The sequence below is a fragment of the Dendropsophus ebraccatus genome, chromosome 14 (assembly GCF_027789765.1).
Source record: "Dendropsophus ebraccatus isolate aDenEbr1 chromosome 14, aDenEbr1.pat, whole genome shotgun sequence".
In the NCBI taxonomy this organism is placed as follows: Eukaryota; Metazoa; Chordata; class Amphibia; order Anura; family Hylidae; genus Dendropsophus; species Dendropsophus ebraccatus.
In genome coordinates, this window is record NC_091467.1 from 8,584,649 (window position 1) to 8,601,874 (window position 17,226).

General features: G+C 46.3%; 1 protein-coding gene across 1 annotated transcript; it reads right to left on the minus strand.

Annotated features, from left to right (window-relative positions):
* Window positions 1-299: 299 nt before the first annotated feature.
* NSFL1C (NSFL1 cofactor) lies at window positions 300-16,846 on the minus strand. The gene is made up of 9 exons (XM_069954045.1): window positions 16,701-16,846; window positions 14,143-14,240; window positions 13,083-13,157; window positions 6,000-6,168; window positions 5,799-5,891; window positions 5,586-5,695; window positions 4,560-4,697; window positions 4,302-4,466; window positions 300-688 (listed from the first exon to the last, which is right to left on the minus strand). The coding sequence occupies exons 1-9, from the start codon at window positions 16,803-16,805 to the stop codon at window positions 526-528; spliced, it is 1,116 nt and encodes a 371-aa protein (XP_069810146.1). The 5' UTR covers window positions 16,806-16,846; the 3' UTR covers window positions 300-525.
* Between the last annotated feature and the right edge of the window lie 380 nt (window positions 16,847-17,226).

A 17,226-nucleotide genomic window follows, 5' to 3' on the forward strand; every position in this document is an offset into this window, starting at 1 on the left:
CAAATGAGCAGTAATAACTGCACTCCACAGAATAGCATCCCACAATACATCAAAACTACAGTTCCCATCATGCCCTTGTAGTTCTGCAACAGCTGGAGATGCCAGGGCTAGATGAGGGCTGTGATGACATAGAGACCAAGGCACTATGGGAGTTGGAGTTTGGTGACAGACAGAAAGCTACAGGCTGACATAGACATACAGGAAGCTTTTCCTCTATCCTTACCACAGGTGCTCGGGATCAATAGTCACAGCTCAGGACTCAGGTTCAGGGTTACAGTAAAATTACTAAGACAGAGGGGAAGGTTTTATTATTTTATTTCCTATTTAATTCTTTTTTTTATTTTTAAGTCCAATGCTTATTACAAATCCTGCAAAGTGTACGTCTAGAGAGGATATCAGGAGTCCACCCGAAGCATTGGGGAACCCAGGACTACAAGACAGAATGGCTCCATGTCACCAGCGGAGATCAGAACAGCAGGGAAGAGTGGAGTAGAATGGCGGGATGGGGGAGGGGGGAGCGTGATGTCATATTAATCGCTGCACAATGACGGCATTTAGAAGGTTTGCCTCCTTCAGGGTCAGATTTTCATCGGTCAACTCTTTGTTTGGGAAAGTCGTCATGAGTACGAAGCTGGTAGCGGCCATGGCTGGCCGGGCGCTTACAATAAACATACGGATGTCACGGATCCTGCAGAGACAGAACATCACGGTAATATTAGTGACTAAGTGGAGAGGACCCCAAACCTTTCCCGATTCTGCTCCCTATGTTACAGTGTATAAAAGGTTACTCAGACAAAAATCTTTCTTTCAAAATCAATATAGATTTGTAATCTATTTCTATTTTAAAATCTCCAGTCTTCCAGTACTTACCAGTTGCTGTATGTCCTGCAGGAAGTGGTGTATTCTTTTTAAGTCTGAAACGGTGCTCTCTGCTGCCACCTCTGTCCATGTCAGGAATTGTCCAGAGCAGGAGAGGTTTTCTATGGAGCTGCTGCTCTGGACAGAGGTAGCGGCAGAGAGCACTGTGTCAGACTGCAAAGAATACACCACTTCCTGCAGGACATACAGCAACTGATTAGTACTGGAAGACTGGAGATTTTTATATAGTAGTTAATAAATAAATATTACTTCTGAAATCAGTTGATTTGAAAGAAGATGATTTTTACCAGAGAACCCCTTTAAGAGAAGTCCGGCCAAAATTAATTTTTGATATGTTGTTACTTATGAAAAGTTATACAAATTTCTAATGTACATTAATTATGGGAAATGCACATATACTGCTATTTCCCTTAATTTAGTAGATCAGGAAGTGTTAGAAATATCTCTGAAGAAGTGACGTCACGACCCAGGGTGTAATTCCTATGGAGTGTCCAGCAGGGGGCGCTCTCTATATAGAAGTCTATGGGACTTTATTGTTTCTATGGGTTTCTATGTAATGTAATGTAATGTAGTGTACAGTGCTTTATTGAATGAATACATCTATGGAATACTTTGGGGAGCAAGTGTCCTTGCTCCCCAAAGTATTGCATAAATGTATTCATTCAATACGTTCAATACACAGTAAGCCCGCCGATCCGCCGCATTCCCGCCGATCCGCCACACGCTGATCCGCCGCATTCCCGCCGATCCGGACCATATACATTGAACTACAGCTCCCATCATCTGCTTCTAGTATGAACAGGTGATGGGAGCTGTAGCTGGGTAATGGATATGACATGCCGCCGGGCGCAGGGGGGAGCCGCTCAGTACACAGGAGCTCTCCCCCCTCCTCCTCCTCCTTCCGTGATAACTTCCGCCTATACCAATGCTGAGTCCCTGCCTGGCCGCCGCTCCCCGCTCACATATACCGGCTCCCGGCATCAGCGCGGACACCAGGATGCATCGGGAGCCGGTATGTATGGGGGGGAGAGCGGAGAGCGGCGGCCAGGCAGGGAGTCAGCATTGGTATAGGCGGAAGTTATCACGGAAGGAGGAGGAGGAGGGGGGAGCGCTCCTGTGTACTGAGCGGCTCCCCCCTGCGCCCGGCGGCATGTCATATCCATTACCCAGCTACAGCTCCCATCTCCTGTTCATACTAGAAGCAGATGATGGGAGCTGTAGTTCAATGTATATGGTCCGGATCGGCGGGAATGCGGCGGATCAGCGTGTGGCGGATCGGCGGGAATGCGGCGGAAATTCGGCGGAAATGCGGCGGATCGGCGGGCTTACTGTGTATTGAATGTATTGAATGAATACATTTATGCAATACTTTGGGGAGCAAGGACACTTGCTCCCCAAAGTATTCCATAGATGTATTCATTCAATAAAGCACTGTACACTACATTACATTACATTACATAGAAACCCATAGAAACAATAAAGTCCCATAGACTTCTATATAGAGAGCGCCCCCTGCTGGACACTCCATAGGAATTACACCCTGGGTCGTGACGTCACTTCTTCAGAGATATTTCTAACACTTCCTGATCTACTAAATTAAGGGAAATAGCAGTATATGTGCATTTCCCATAATTAATGTACATTAGAAATTTGTATAACTTTTCATAAGTAACAACATATCAAAAATTAATTTTGGCCGGACTTCTCCTTTAAGATACCCTGTGCAGCTGCAGCCCTGCCTCATCCTCTATGTAGCTATGAATCTCTGACTACCCCCAACAAGTATCCTGCTCTGGGTCACCAGCTCATCTAAGATGACAAACCAGACCCCCTTATTCTTGCTATGGGTGAAGATTAGAACGCTCTGGTCTCTCGAACCTCAGCAGTCTGGAAAACATAAATGCAACCATAAGCCATATCCATGTTTTTCAGAACTCCCTGGGGCTGCATCCAACTTCTTCACCCTCTGGTATTTAAATACAGAGTCTTCCGCATTCAAGCATGCTCCACTCCGGTGATTTCAGATTTCTGGTAAATCTGGTATGTCTCAGCGAAACGCATGTGCCGTGTAATCCCGTGACAATGCTGTGAACGCCCGGGTCTTAACCCTTTAAGGACATGGCCCATTTTCGTTTTTACGTTTTCGGTTTTTCCTCCTTGTGTTTAAAAGGTCATAACACTTGCATTTTTCCACCTAGAAACCCACATGACCCCTTATTTTTTGCGTCACTAATTGTACTTTGCAATTACAGGCTGAATTTTTGCATAAAGTACACTGCGAAACCAGAAAAAAATTCAAAGTGTGGTGAAATTGAAAAAAAACGCATTTCTTTTATTTGGGGGAAATGTGTTTTTACGCCATTCGCCCTGGGGTAAAACTGACTTGTTATGCATGTTCCTCAAGTCGTTACGATTAAAACGATATATAACATGTATAACTTATATTGTATCTGATGGCCTGTAAAAAATTCAAACCGTTGTTAACCAATATACGTTCCTTAAAATCGTTCCATTCCCCGGCTTATAGCACTTTTATCCTTTGGTCTATGGGGCTGTGCGAGGTGTCATTTTTTGCGCCATGATGTGATCTTTCTATCGGTACCTTGATTGCGCATATACGACTTTTTGATCGCTTTATATTACATTTTTTCTGGATTTGATGCGACCAAAAATGCGCAATTTTGCACTTTGGGATTTTTTTGCGCTGACGCCGTTTACCGTACGAGATCAGGAATGTGATTAATTAATAGTTCGGGCGATTACGCACGCGGCGATAGCAAACATGTTTATTTATTTATTTGTTTACTTTTATTTAAAACCTGGGAAAAGGGGGGTGATTCAGACTTTTATTAGGGGAGGGGGCTTTTTACTATTAACATTTTTTTTTTTTTTTTTTTACACATATACTAGAAGCCCCCCTAGGGGACTTCTAGTATATACACTTGGATCTCTCATTGAGATCTCTGCAGCATAGATATGCTGCAGAGATCCATGAGATCGGCACTCGTTTGCTTTCGGCTGCTGCAGCCGAAAACGAACGAGTGCCGAGCCGAGGACGGCGCCATCTTGGACGCGTCCCCGGCCGGCATCAGTAACGGAGATCGCTCCTCCGGGACAAGGTCCCGGAGGAGCGATCTCCCCCACTAGACCCCAGGGAAACGTTGCCTCCGGTAATCGGAGGCAGCTGTCAACTTTGACAGCTGCCTCCGATTAGCTAATTAGCGGGCACGGCGATCAGACCGTGCCCGCTAATAGCAGCGGTCCCGGGCTACTCGCGGCACCCGAGATCGCGGCACTTCAAAGCGGGGCCGCCGCGCGGCCCCGCTTTGATGTGCAAGTGAGGACATATGACGTACGCATACGTCCTATGTCCTTAAGAGGTTAATGGGCGTGAATATACTTGACAGTAACAGAAATCGTACCTGTGATTGTGATTGAACTTCTGCACCAGTCTGCCCCCATCTGCCAGCCTAATCTGGATGTTAGTGATGGGATCGGACTCTTCGATGACAATGGATGAGCTGGCTCTGGCCTCGTTCTCCGCCTGCTGTGATGGGGACGCTGCACTGAGGACACTGGGGGATGTGCTGGCAGCAACAGGGGGACAAAAAGTAAGCGTTAGGGAAACAAGTAATGTCCTAATACATAGACACCAATATGGCTGGGGACCCCGCTCTTACGTGCCCAGCTTCTGACCCTCTCCAGTGAAGGCTTTGAAGGAAGTTTTAGGTTTCACAAAGTCTTCATCACGGTGGTCTTCCATATCCAGGTTCACTTGTCCGCCCTGGGCTAATCTGCGTAGCTCGCCCGGAATCTCCCTGTTACCCAGAAACAGTAGGGATAAAAGGTGAATAGCTGCTGCGAGGAGAGCGTCCTGTTAACACCTTAGAGACATAACTTGCATCCCTCCATTCCTCCTTCTCTAGATGTTTAGAGTGGATGGGGCTCTCCTGACACTCCACCGATTAATAATATCAGTGGACACTGGGCTGTGGCCTGATGGAAAGTCATTACCTGACCCCCTTGTTCTTGGATAGGAAAGTCACTACCAGAGCTCTCTCACCCTCCCCGTAGAGAACAAAGCCACGCACATGCAGGACCACTGCTCCATTCAGACAATGGACTCCTTGTTCTCAAGACCATTGGATGACACCACTGCAATCATACACTTACCCCCTATCCTGTAGATAAGAGGTTTAAGGGGTTCTTCGGCAACAATTTTTTTCTTCATTCAAATCAACTGGTTGCAGAAAGTTATATAGGTTTCCAATAACAAATCTCCAGTTTTCCAGTACTTATCAGCTGCTATATGTCCTGCAGAAAGTGGTGGTGTATTCTTTCCAGTCTGACACAGTGCTCTCTGTTGCCACCTCTGTCCATTGTCAGGAATTGTTCAGAGCAGTAGGAAATCCCCATAGAAAACCTCTCCTGGTCTGGACAGTTCCTGACATGGACAGAGGTGGCAGCAGACAGCACTGTGTCAGACTGGAAAGAATACACCACTTTCTGCAGGACATACAGCAGCTGATAAGTACGGGAAGAATTGATATTTTAAATAGAAGTAAATTAGAAAGTTATATAACTTTCTGACGCCAGTTGATCTAAAAGAAAAAGCTTTTCGCTGGGGTGCCCCTTGAGTGTTGTTGGTGGGAAAGCCCCTTAAAGAGAAACCTCAGTACTAAGAAACACTGTAGGAGATGACTTACCCTCTGCGAATGGCTTCCAAGAACTGGGCATTGCTGGGGTCCTGATAGCTACGTAGTTCACCCTCGTCCATGCTGAATCCATTCTTCCACAGCTTAAGAACAACGTGGACCTAGAGCAGAGAATGAGAAGCTAACCATCTATAAACCAAAGCAGCAGCACCAGCTCACCCCATCCTGCAGATCGCCAGACACAGGATATGGTTACATACTCACATCCTGTCCTTGATGGTGTCTGCGGGCACCGGCTACATAGGCAGACTCCTCCTCAGGGGCTGCCCCCAACCTGTACCCACCACCTGTAAATGGCTGAGAAGAACCAGAGAGGATTATCATTTACAGCTATATATGTCTGTACAACATGGAGTATCAGCTGCTATAATGCCAACTGTATAAGAAACTCATTCCTAGTCTTACCGATGACCGACTGCTGCCTTCTCCAGGGCTTTTACTAGTTCTGTCAACAGCAACAGCTCCATGTTCTTTGGCTCCTTTAAAGAGATCTTCCACCAATTCATTAGGGCTCCTCTTCCTGGGAGGACCAACAATCTGCTGCCCGCTCCTCTCTGAGCCACCGGCATAAAACCTGCCAGAAAGACAGAATATCATTGTCCACAGACAACTACTATAATACTGCTCCTATATACAAGAATATAAGTACTATAACACTGCTCCTATATACAAGAATATAACTACTATAATACTGCTCCTATATACAGGGATATAACTACTATAATACTGCTTCTATATACAAGAATATAACTACTATAATACTGCTCCTATATACAGGAATAAAACTACTATAATACTGCCCCCTATATACAGGAATATAACTACTATAATACTGCTCCCTATATACAGGAATATAACTACTATAATACTGCTCCTATATACAGGAATATAACTGCTATAATACTGCTCCTATATACAAGAATATAACTACTATAATACTGCTCCTATATACAAGAATATAACTACTATAATACTGCTCCTATATACAGGAATATAACTACTATAATACTGCTGCTATATACAGGGATATAACTACTATAATACTGCCCCCTATATACAGGAATATAACTGCTATAATACTGCTCCTATATACAGGAATATAACTACTATAATACTGCCTCATATATACAGGAATATAACTACTATAATACTGCTCCTATATACAGGAATATAACTACTATAATACTGCTCCTATATACAGGAATATAACTACTATAATACTGCTCCTATATACAGGAATATAACTACTATAATACTGCTCCTATATACAGGAATATAACTACTATAATACCGCTCCTATATACAGGGATATAACTACTATAATACTGCTCCTATATACAGGAATATAACTACTATAATACCGCTCCTATATACAGGGATATAACTACTATAATACTGTTCTTATATACAGGAATATAACTACTATAATACTGCTCCTATATACAGGAATATAACTACTATAATACTGCTCCTATATACAGGAATATAACTACTATAATACTGCTCCTATATACAGGAATATAACCACTATAATACCACCCCCTATATACAAGAATATAACTACTATAATACGAACTGGAGAGAATGGAACCGCTGCACATCCCATCTATGGCCGACACTAATGCCGCTAGGCCTATATTAAAAATCAACACCAGAGTGTCTGTATATGAATTGATCAAGCCATATTGCCCCGTGTACCACTGCGCAGGTCCTCTGGTCCACACGGGTCCCTACGCTAATTCCACACCGTGTCGGTCAGCGACCGCCAACCCCGCAAAGCGTGCACGTGCAGGGAAGGGAGGCCATGGAATGGCCCTGCAACCCCAATGTAACAGGACCAGACCCAAAAAGCCCCACCAAAACCCAGCCAGCACCACCGGCGGGGAAGGCTGCCCCCAAACGACACAAGTATGGATATGGTATTACACTTACCATTGCTGCTCTCACAGAATGGGGAAGACATAGGGTCCAGACATGTGAGCACAGGCATATCCTGCTAATTTTGGTCATGTGGGTCTTATAAAGGAGTGCTAGCTGTTCAGAGAGGGAGAATTGCAAAACACGAACTGGAGAGAATGGAACCGCTGCACATCCCATCTATGGCTGATACTAATGCCGCCAGGCCTATATTAAAAATCAACACCAGAGTGTCTGTATATGAATAGATCAAGCCATATTGCCCCGTGTACCACCGCGCAGGTCCTCTGGTCCACACGGGTCCCTACGCTAACTCCACACCGTGTTGCTGCAGCTATGGTGAGTGTAATTCCTTATCAAGACTTGTGCTGCTTGGGGGCGACCTTCTCCGCCGGCGGTGCTGGCCGGGTTCTGGTGTGGTGTTTTTGGGTCTGGTCCTGTGGCATGGGGGTCGCAGGGCCGTCCCATGGCCCCCGTTCCCTGACTGTGCACGCCTGCGGGGTTGGTGGCCACTGACTGGCACGGTGTGGACTTAGTGTAGGGACCCATGTGTATCAGATACCGGCACGAGGTACATGGGGCAGTATGGCTTGATCAATTCATACACAAAATTCTGATGTGTTTTTTTTTAGCCTAGCGCCACTAGTATCAGCCATAGGTGTGAGGTGCAGCACTCTGTTTCTTCCCTGAACCGCATAACTACTATAATACTGCTCCTATATACAGGAATATAACTACTATAATACTGCTCCTATATACAGGAATATAACTGCTATAATACTGCCCCCTATATACAGGAATATAACTACTATAATGCGAACAGGTAGAAAATAAGTCCAGCACTCACCGGTTTCTTGGATGTAGGCTTACTTCTTTATTTCATTTCAGAGTGTGAACAGGGAGGGAGAGGGTGCGCGGCGTGTCTCTAATGGCGACGGCCGTTTCTGGCCACTAGGGCCTAGCCGAGAGCATGCGCCGTGTAACAGGAAGGGATGTGAAATAGACACAGGTAACACACGTGATCAGTGGTATAAAAAAACTTCTCTACAGCAATAAAACATTACAAGAACACTGTAAGATCATTTCTTTCGTTAAGGCCAAGCGGGCCCGTAGCTTCTAGACCTGTAATCCATAAGGACTCTTTTTTCAGTAGAGTCCGGTGTTGGTCTGTACTGCTACCTCTGGGGTTAACCCTTTCCAGGCCCAAAAACTTTACACATTTGGTGTCGCCCCCATGCTCTTTGCGGATATGTTCTATCAGGCGCGGTACCCCTTTTCCTGTGCGTACAGAATACATGTGCTCTTTGTATCTGTTCCAGAGGGGGCGCTTAGTTTTACCTATATAGAATCTTTTGCATGGGCATATCAGGGCGTACACAGTGTAAGTTGTTCTGCAAGTTATAAAATCTTTTATGTAGCAATCTTTGCCTCCTAAATGAATGTATGCGGCGCTAAGCATTTGCGGGCAGTAGTTGCACTGACCACACTTACGATTACCTTCGGGGAGAGACGCATTCAACCAGTGTGTTTTTTTTCTTCTTTTTTTCTTGGTCCATGTTATTACTGAGCATATCTCCTATAGTCTTATTTTTTCTATGAGTAATGCACGGTTTGCGGCTAGCAATATCGTGCAGGTCGGGATCGCTCTCTAAAAGGAACCAGTGGCGATTTATGGCTTGCCTAATGACGTCATTAAGTGGCGAATTTTGGAAAATGAACATGAATCTTATCTGTAACCTTTTTGCGAGTAGAGGATTGTAGCAATTCAGACCTGTCTTGACTTAGAGCCCGGTTGTATGCGTCTCTTATTGTCTCTTAGGGTATCCTCTGCGTGTAAGTCTCTCCTCCAGATCACCAGCCTGTCTTTTAAAACTATCCATAAGGTATAGCTTTTTTAACTGGTTCACACCCCCCTGTCGTTAAAAAAGCTATACCTTATGGACAGATGCTGTGCCTGAGGAGGGTGAATAGTGATATTGATAGTTTTAAAAGCTACGGGCCCGCTTGGCCTTAACGAAAGAAATGATCTTACAGTGTTCTTGTAATGTTTTATTGCTATAGATAAGTTTATACTACTGATCACGTGTGTTACCTGTGTCTATTTCACATCCCTTCCTGTTACACGGCGCATGCTCTCGGCTAGACGAAAGGCCCTAGTGGCCAGAAACGGCCGTCGCCATTAGAGACACGCCGCGCACCCTTTCCCTCCCTGTTCACACTCTGAAATGAAATAAAGAAGTAAGCCTACATCCAAGAAACCGGTGAGTGCTGGACTTATTTTCTACCTGTTCGCATTACATAGACGGTCTTTCCCGTCCGTGCACCGCTCACTTAGGCTATCTTTATTGGAGACTACCACCTCTACCTACACCTGTGCTCCACTCGTTATATGGCTTGGATAGCTGTCCATCGGTTGTGCTGAGGTCTCTTGCTCCACACAAACAATAACTACTATAATACTGCCCCTATATACAGGAATATAACTACTATAATACTGCTCCTATATACAGGAATATAACTACTATAATACTGCTCCTATATACAGGAATATAACTACTATAATACTGCTCCTATATACAAGAATATAACTACTATAATACTGCTCCTATATACAGAGATATAACTACTATAATACTGCTCCTATATACAGAGATATAACTACTATAATACTGCTCCCTGTATACAAGAATATAACTACTATAATACTATCCCCTATATACAGGAATATAACTACTATAATACTGCTCCTATATACAGGAATATAACTACTATAATACTGCCACTATATACAAGAATACAACTACTATAATACTGGCCCTATATACAAGAATATAACTACTATAATGTGAACAAAGGTATAGGCGCCGCCACTGTCAGAGTCCTGGTTAATCTACGATTGCACACAGGTGCTGAACACTCCTTCACCATATTGATCTGTATCGGCGGTGCTCGGACAGAGACAAGGGCAGTAAATACAGCAATGGGAGAAAATAAATCCAAGCATTCACCAGACGAGCTAATCTTCGGTGGGTTTAATCATACATCACAGAACTTGACAAAGCGCTGAGGCGCGAAACAGTTGTCTGCTATACGCTCCCGCACCAATGTCACTGCTTCCTCCCTGTGATGTTTGATTAAACTGACCGAAGATCAACTCGTCTAGTGAGTGCTTGGATTTATTTTCTCCCGTTGCTATAACTACTATAATACTGCTCCTGTATACAGGAATATAACTACTATAATACTGCCCCCTATATACAGGAATATAACTACTAGAATACTGCTCCTATATACAAGAATATAACTACTATAATACTGCTCCTATATACAGGAATATAACTACTATAATACTGCTCCTATATACAGAAATATAACTACTATAATACTGCCCCCTATATACAAGAATATAACTACTATAATACTGCTCCTATATACAGGGATATAGTAGTTATATTCCTGTATATAGGAGCAGTATTATAGTAGTTATAATACTGCTCCTATATACAGGAATATAACTACTATAATACTGCTCCTATATACTGGAATATAACTGCTATAATACTGCTCCTATATACAGGAATATAACTGCTATAATACTGCTCCTATAAACAGGAATATAACTACTATAATACTGCTCCTATATACTGGAATATAACTGCTATAATACTGCTCCTATATACAGGTATATAACTACTATAATACTGCTCCTATATACAGGAATATAACTACTATAATACTGCTCCTATATACAGGAATTTAACTACTATAATATGCACAAGCCAAAAAGACAGAAATGGCTGCACATCGCACCCATGGCTGACACAAAAGCTTATTCAGCTACATTTAAAACCAACATCAGAAGTTAGTATATAATTTGGCCACACCATATTGCCTCATGTACCACGTGCAGGTCTTCTGACACACGAGTCCCTAACCAAAAAACATCACTGTGCCGGTCAGCGACCACAATACCCGCAAAACGTGCGCAAGCAGAGAAGGGGGGCCACGGAATGGCCCTGCAACCCCATTGTCACAGGACCAGACCCTAAAGGGCCCCCCGAACCCCGCAGGCACCGCCGGCGGAAAAAGTGGACGCCAAGCAACACAAGTGTGAACAAGCTCTTACCTTTCTCTCCATTCCTCTGCAGGTGTTTTTTGGTTAGGGACTCATGTGTATCAGAAGACCTGCACGTGGTACATGAGGCAATATGGTTTGGCCAAATTATATACTAACTTCTGATGTTGGTTTTAAATGTAGCTGAATAAGCTTTCGTGTCAGCCATGGGTGCGATGTGCAGCCATTTCTGTCTTGTTGGCTTGTGCATATTTTATGTATTCTGTCCCTTTTTTCATTGTGGCTAGCACTCGTGCTTTGTAAGACCCATGTGATCCAAATTAGCAGGAAGCACCTGTGTACATAAGGGGAGGATCTCCTAGTATTCTCCCATTCTACCTGCAGAGGAATGGAGAGAGAGGTAAGAGCTGGTTCACATTTGTGTTGCTTGGCGTCCACTTTTTCCGCCGGTGGCGCCTGCGGGGTCCGGGGGGGCCCTTTAGGGTCTGGTCCTGTGACAATGGGGTTGCAAGGCCATTCCGTGGCCCCCCTTTCTCTGCTTGCGCACATTTTGCGGGGATTGTGGTCGCTGACCGGCACAGTGATGTTTTTTTGGTTAGGGACTCGTGTATCAGAAGACCTGCACGTGGTACATGAGGCAATATGGTTTGGCCAAATTATATACTAACTTCTGATGTTGGTTTTAAATGTAGCTGAATAAGCTTTCATGTCAGCCATGGGTGCGATGTGCAGCCATTTCTGTCTTGTGCATATAACTACTATAATACTGCTCCTATATACAGGAATATAACTACTATAATACTGCTCCTATATACAGGGATATAACTACTATAATACTGCTCCTATATACAGGGATATAACTATAATACTGTCCCCTATATACAGGAATATAACTACTATAATACTGCCCCTATATACAGGAATATAACTACTATAATACTGCTCCTATATACAGGAATATAACTACTATAATACTGCTCCTATATACAGGAATATAACTACTATAATACTGCTCCTATATACAGGAATATAACTACTATAATACTGCTCCTATATACAGGAATATAACTACTATAATACTGCTCCTATATACAGGAATATAACTACTATAATACTGCTCCTATATACAGGAATATAACTACTATAATACTGCTCCTATATACAGGAATATAACTACTATAATACTGCTCCTATATACAGGGATATAACTACTATAATACTGCTCCTATATACAGGAATATAACTACTATAATACTGCTCCTTTAACCTAGAATATAACAACGTAACTAGTATAGTACAGACCTGCCATACACCTACAGTAAGATTTCTCTTCTCTTCCCACTATGAAATACTGACTACTAAATCAACTCTACAACAAACAGCTCCCTGCATCTCAGCTTCCTTCAGAGGGTTCAGTGCAGCTGTAACCAAGTGTTAGCAGGCAGCACTATCCATGTCATCCACACAACACCTGGCGAACGGAAAAGAGCTCTGACCTCTGCCCTTCCTCCTCCTCTTCCTCTTCTTCCTGTGCGTGCACCAGGTCTCGGAATGACGTCACCCTGTGATCACTGTAGCAGGTGAAAATGATACAGAGTTATTGCCGGGTCTGTCAGGGTATTTGGGGGGGGGGGGGGGGGGGGGGGGGGCAGATCTAATAAATATAACAGTCATGGAAGCAGATGATGATGATGATTGAGAGGGTACAACGCAGCAGCACTGTCTCACTTTATGGCTGCTGCACTACACTCTGCTCTGACACATGATAACATAGGAGGTGGAACAGTCTAATGGAAAGGAGCATGTCTGTTTGGGGTCTATAGATTCTTTATGCCCTCCACCCATTATAGTCATATAACCGCCTCACAGAGCATGCCCACTACACTCACTTAACAGTCAAGGTCTCTAAAAATCCCTAGTGAATTAAAGGCCACTTAAATGGACACTGACACCTTAAAAAAAATTATATACCTTACAGACATATCTGGGTCTAGGTAAATTGCAACTGGAAATATGGGGGGTATCACATTCTGCTTAGATACAGTGGTCACAACTAGGGATGGTCCGAATGAACCCGAACCCTCGGTAATGATTCCCGCTGTCTGGCTGCTCCATGCAGTGGGCGGATCCAGCGGAAGGACCGCCTGGAAAAATGGGATACAGCCATAGCCATAGGCTGTATCCCAGTTTTTCAGGCGTTACTCCCGCTGGATCCGCCCACTGCACGGAGCAGCCAGACAGCGGGAATCCGATGCAGAGCGTTCGGGTTCATCCGAACCCGAACCTCGGTGGGTTCGGACCATCCCTAGTCACAACCTTCCTGACATTATAAAGTAGTAGTATCAGCCGAATGTCAGGAAGGGGCTAACAGGATAAATAGGAAATGTCAGTGATGTAGAAGTATCTAGAACCGGGGTGTCAAACTCCGGCCCTCCAGCTGTCGCAGAACTACAACTCCCATTATGCCTTTACCTTTCTGTGTATGATGGAACTGTAGTTCTGCCACAGCTGGAGAGCTCAAAATACAAGGAAGCATAAGGCCGTCCAGGTACCTACCTGGGTCCAGAACTGCGGGAAGTGGAGCCCGGGGGCGGCTGTGGTAGTGTCACTATATCATCATCTCCTCCGTCCTCATAGAAACTGGCCAGAGCGAGCTGCAACCACAAGAGGAAGAGGGTTAAAGGGGTTTACATAGAAATACTAGAAAGCAGCATGGACTACAATTCCCATGATGCCCTGCACTGCCACTACTGTGCTCACATGTAATAACAGATACTGACTTATACACAGTACAGCAGGGTCCCCCAACCTGGGACTCTCCAGCTGATACCAAACTACAACTCCCAGCATGCCCTGACAGCCTGATGTGCTCAGTGCATGCTGGGAATTGAAGTTCTGCAACAACTGAAGAGTCACAGGTTGGGGGGCAGGGCTCTAGAAGAAGCAGCGGCTGTAGAGTCACAGGTCGGGGGGCAGGGCTCTAGAAGAAGCAGCGGCTGTAGAGTAACAGGTTGGGGGGCAGGGCTCTAGAAGATGAAGTTGCAGTCACAGGTTGGGGGGCAGGGCTGTAGAGTCACAGGTTGGGGGGCAGGGCTCTAGAAGAAGCAGCGGCTGTAGAGTCACAGGTCGGGGGGCAGGGCTCTAGAAGATGAGGTTGCAGTCACAGGTTGTGGAGCAGGGCTCAACAATATGAAGCTGTTGAGTTACAGGATAAGTGGGCAATAGGCAGATCTGTAGAAGATGACAGTGCAGAGTCACAATTTGGGGAACCGGTTCTAGGAGAGGAAGTTGCTGAGTCACAGAGCTCTAGAAGATGACAGTGCGGAGTGACAGGTTGGGGGGGGGGGGGGGGGGGGGGCAAGGTTCTAGAAATTGACGGTGCGGAGTGACAGGTTGGGGGGGGGCAGGGTTCTAGAAGTTGATGGTGCGGAGTGACAGGTTGGGAGGGTGGGGGGTGGGCAGGGTTCTAGAAGATGACGGTGCGGGGTGACAGGTTGGGGGTGATGGGCAAGGTTCTAGAAGTTGACAGTGCGGAGTGACAGGTTGGGGGGGGGATGGGTAGGGCTCTAAAAGTTGATGGTGCTGAGTGACAGGTTGGGGGGGATGGGCAGGGCTCTAGAAGTTGACGGTGCGGAGTGACAGGTTGGGGGGGATGGGCAGGGTTCTAGAAATTGACGGTGCGGAGTGACAGGTTGGGGGGGATTGGCAGGGTTCTAGAAGTTGACGGTGCGGAGTGACAGGTTGGGGGGGATTGGCAGGGTTCTAGAAGTTGACGGTGCGGAGTGACAGGTTGGGGGGGATGGGCAGGGTTCTAGAAGTTGACGGTGAGGAGTGACAGGTTGGGGGGGATGGGCAGGGTTCTAGAAATTGATGGTGCGGAGTGACAGGTTGGGGGGATGGCAGGGCTCCAGAAGTTGACGGTGCGGAGTGACAGGTTGGGGGGGGGGGGTGGTCAGGGCTGTAGAAATTGACGGTGCGCAGTGACAGGTTAGGGGGGATGGGCAGGGTTCTAGAAGTTGATGGTGCGGAGTGACAGGTTGGGGGGGGGGCAGGGCTGTAGAAATTGACGGTGCGCAGTGACAGGTTGGGGGGATGGTAGAGCTCTAGAAGTTGACGGTGCGCAGTGACAGGTTGGGGGGGATGGGCAGGGTTCTAGAAGTTGATGGTGCGGAGTGACAGGTTGGGGGGGGGGCAGGGCTGTAGAAATTGACGGTGCGCAGTGACAGGTTGGGGGGATGGTAGAGCTCTAGAAGTTGACGGTGCGCAGTGACAGGTTGGGGGGGATATGGTAGAGCTCTAGAAGTTGACGGTGCGGAGTGACAAGTTGGGGGGGATGGTAGAGCTCTAGAAGTTGACGGTGCGGAGTGACAAGTTGGGGGGGATGGTAGAGCTCTAGAAGTTGACGGTGCGGAGTGACAAGTTGGGGGGGATGGTAGAGCTCTAGAAGTTGACGGTGCGGAGTGACAGCTTTGTGACTGCTCCTGGTCCTGTTTTCAGCTTGCAGCCTCTCACCTTCTGGCAGTACAGACCAGGGCAGCAGGGTGCGGTGACAGCTGGCAGGCAGGTATGATGGCTGTCACCTACACACCTGGACACTTCTAATCTGCTCTGTGCACTCGGTGACTGTGACCGCTCTGATAGACGGTAATAGAGACCTGTACCCACTATGGCAGCCCCCCCCCCAGACTGTACAAGTACTACAACTCCCATCATGAATGTTCTCCTCTTTGGTTTCCGGTGTTTCGGGCCCCATGATGCAGCGTATAACACTGGCGGCTGTAATGTCCCACCGGTCACCGATCGGCCGTATAACCGGCCCCGGTCATGTGACATTTCATGGACTAAGCAGCACCAGGCTGTAATATCCTCTCACTGCAATGAGGGGGACTACAAGTCCCAGCATATCCTAACATAGACGGGATGTAGAGGCATGATGGGAGTTGTGGTTCATCGGCCGCACAGAGCTGTAGGATGAGAGGGCTGGGGGACGGGGGAGGAGCCGTGGATGGGACTCGGGTGGGTCCGCGGAGATGACACTGCGTTCTGGTCCCCGGGCTCCCCGGCCTCTCCTCCCCGCTGGCCTCACCTCTCTCCCCGACTGCCCGGCCACCTACCTGCAGGTCCCAGCCGGCGGACTCCAGGAAGAAGCGCGCCCTCTCCTCCTCCGAGCCGGTCACCAATACAAACTCCCGCACCGCTTCCTCCTGCTGAGCCGCCATCTTACTGTGCAGCCACACTGACTGTCCCCGGAAACATGGCCAGGCGCATAACGTTCCCAGGGAGACGGCCTGTGCCACCGCCTCTACTGTCCCCGGGAAACAGAGCTTTCCTTCTCAAAGACCTGAGGACAGTTGGTTACCCCTCACATAACCGAGGAGACCCCATAACAGTGTCATCTACACATCCCTCATAACACATCTACACATCCCCCATATACACCTACACATCCCCCATATACACCTACACATCCCCCCATATACATCTACACATCCCCCCATATACACCTACACATCCCCCATATACATCTACACATCCCCCCATATACATCTACACATCCCCCATATACATCTACACATCCCCCCATATACATCTACACATCCCCCCATATACATCTACACATCCCCCCATATACATCTACAC

Excerpts from the sequence above, each read along its gene's own strand:
- NSFL1C (XM_069954045.1), bottom strand. The coding sequence starts at position 16,805 with ATGGCGGCTCAGCAGGAGGAAGCGGTGCGGGAGTTTGTATTGGTGACC. Across the intron at positions 14,241-16,700 it reads CCGCCGGCTGGGACCTGCAG|CTCGCTCTGGCCAGTTTCTA; the intron begins GTAGGTGGCCGG and ends TTGTGGTTGCAG. Across the intron at positions 689-4,301 it reads AAGTTCAATCACAATCACAG|GATCCGTGACATCCGTATGT; the intron begins GTACGATTTCTG and ends CTGTCTCTGCAG.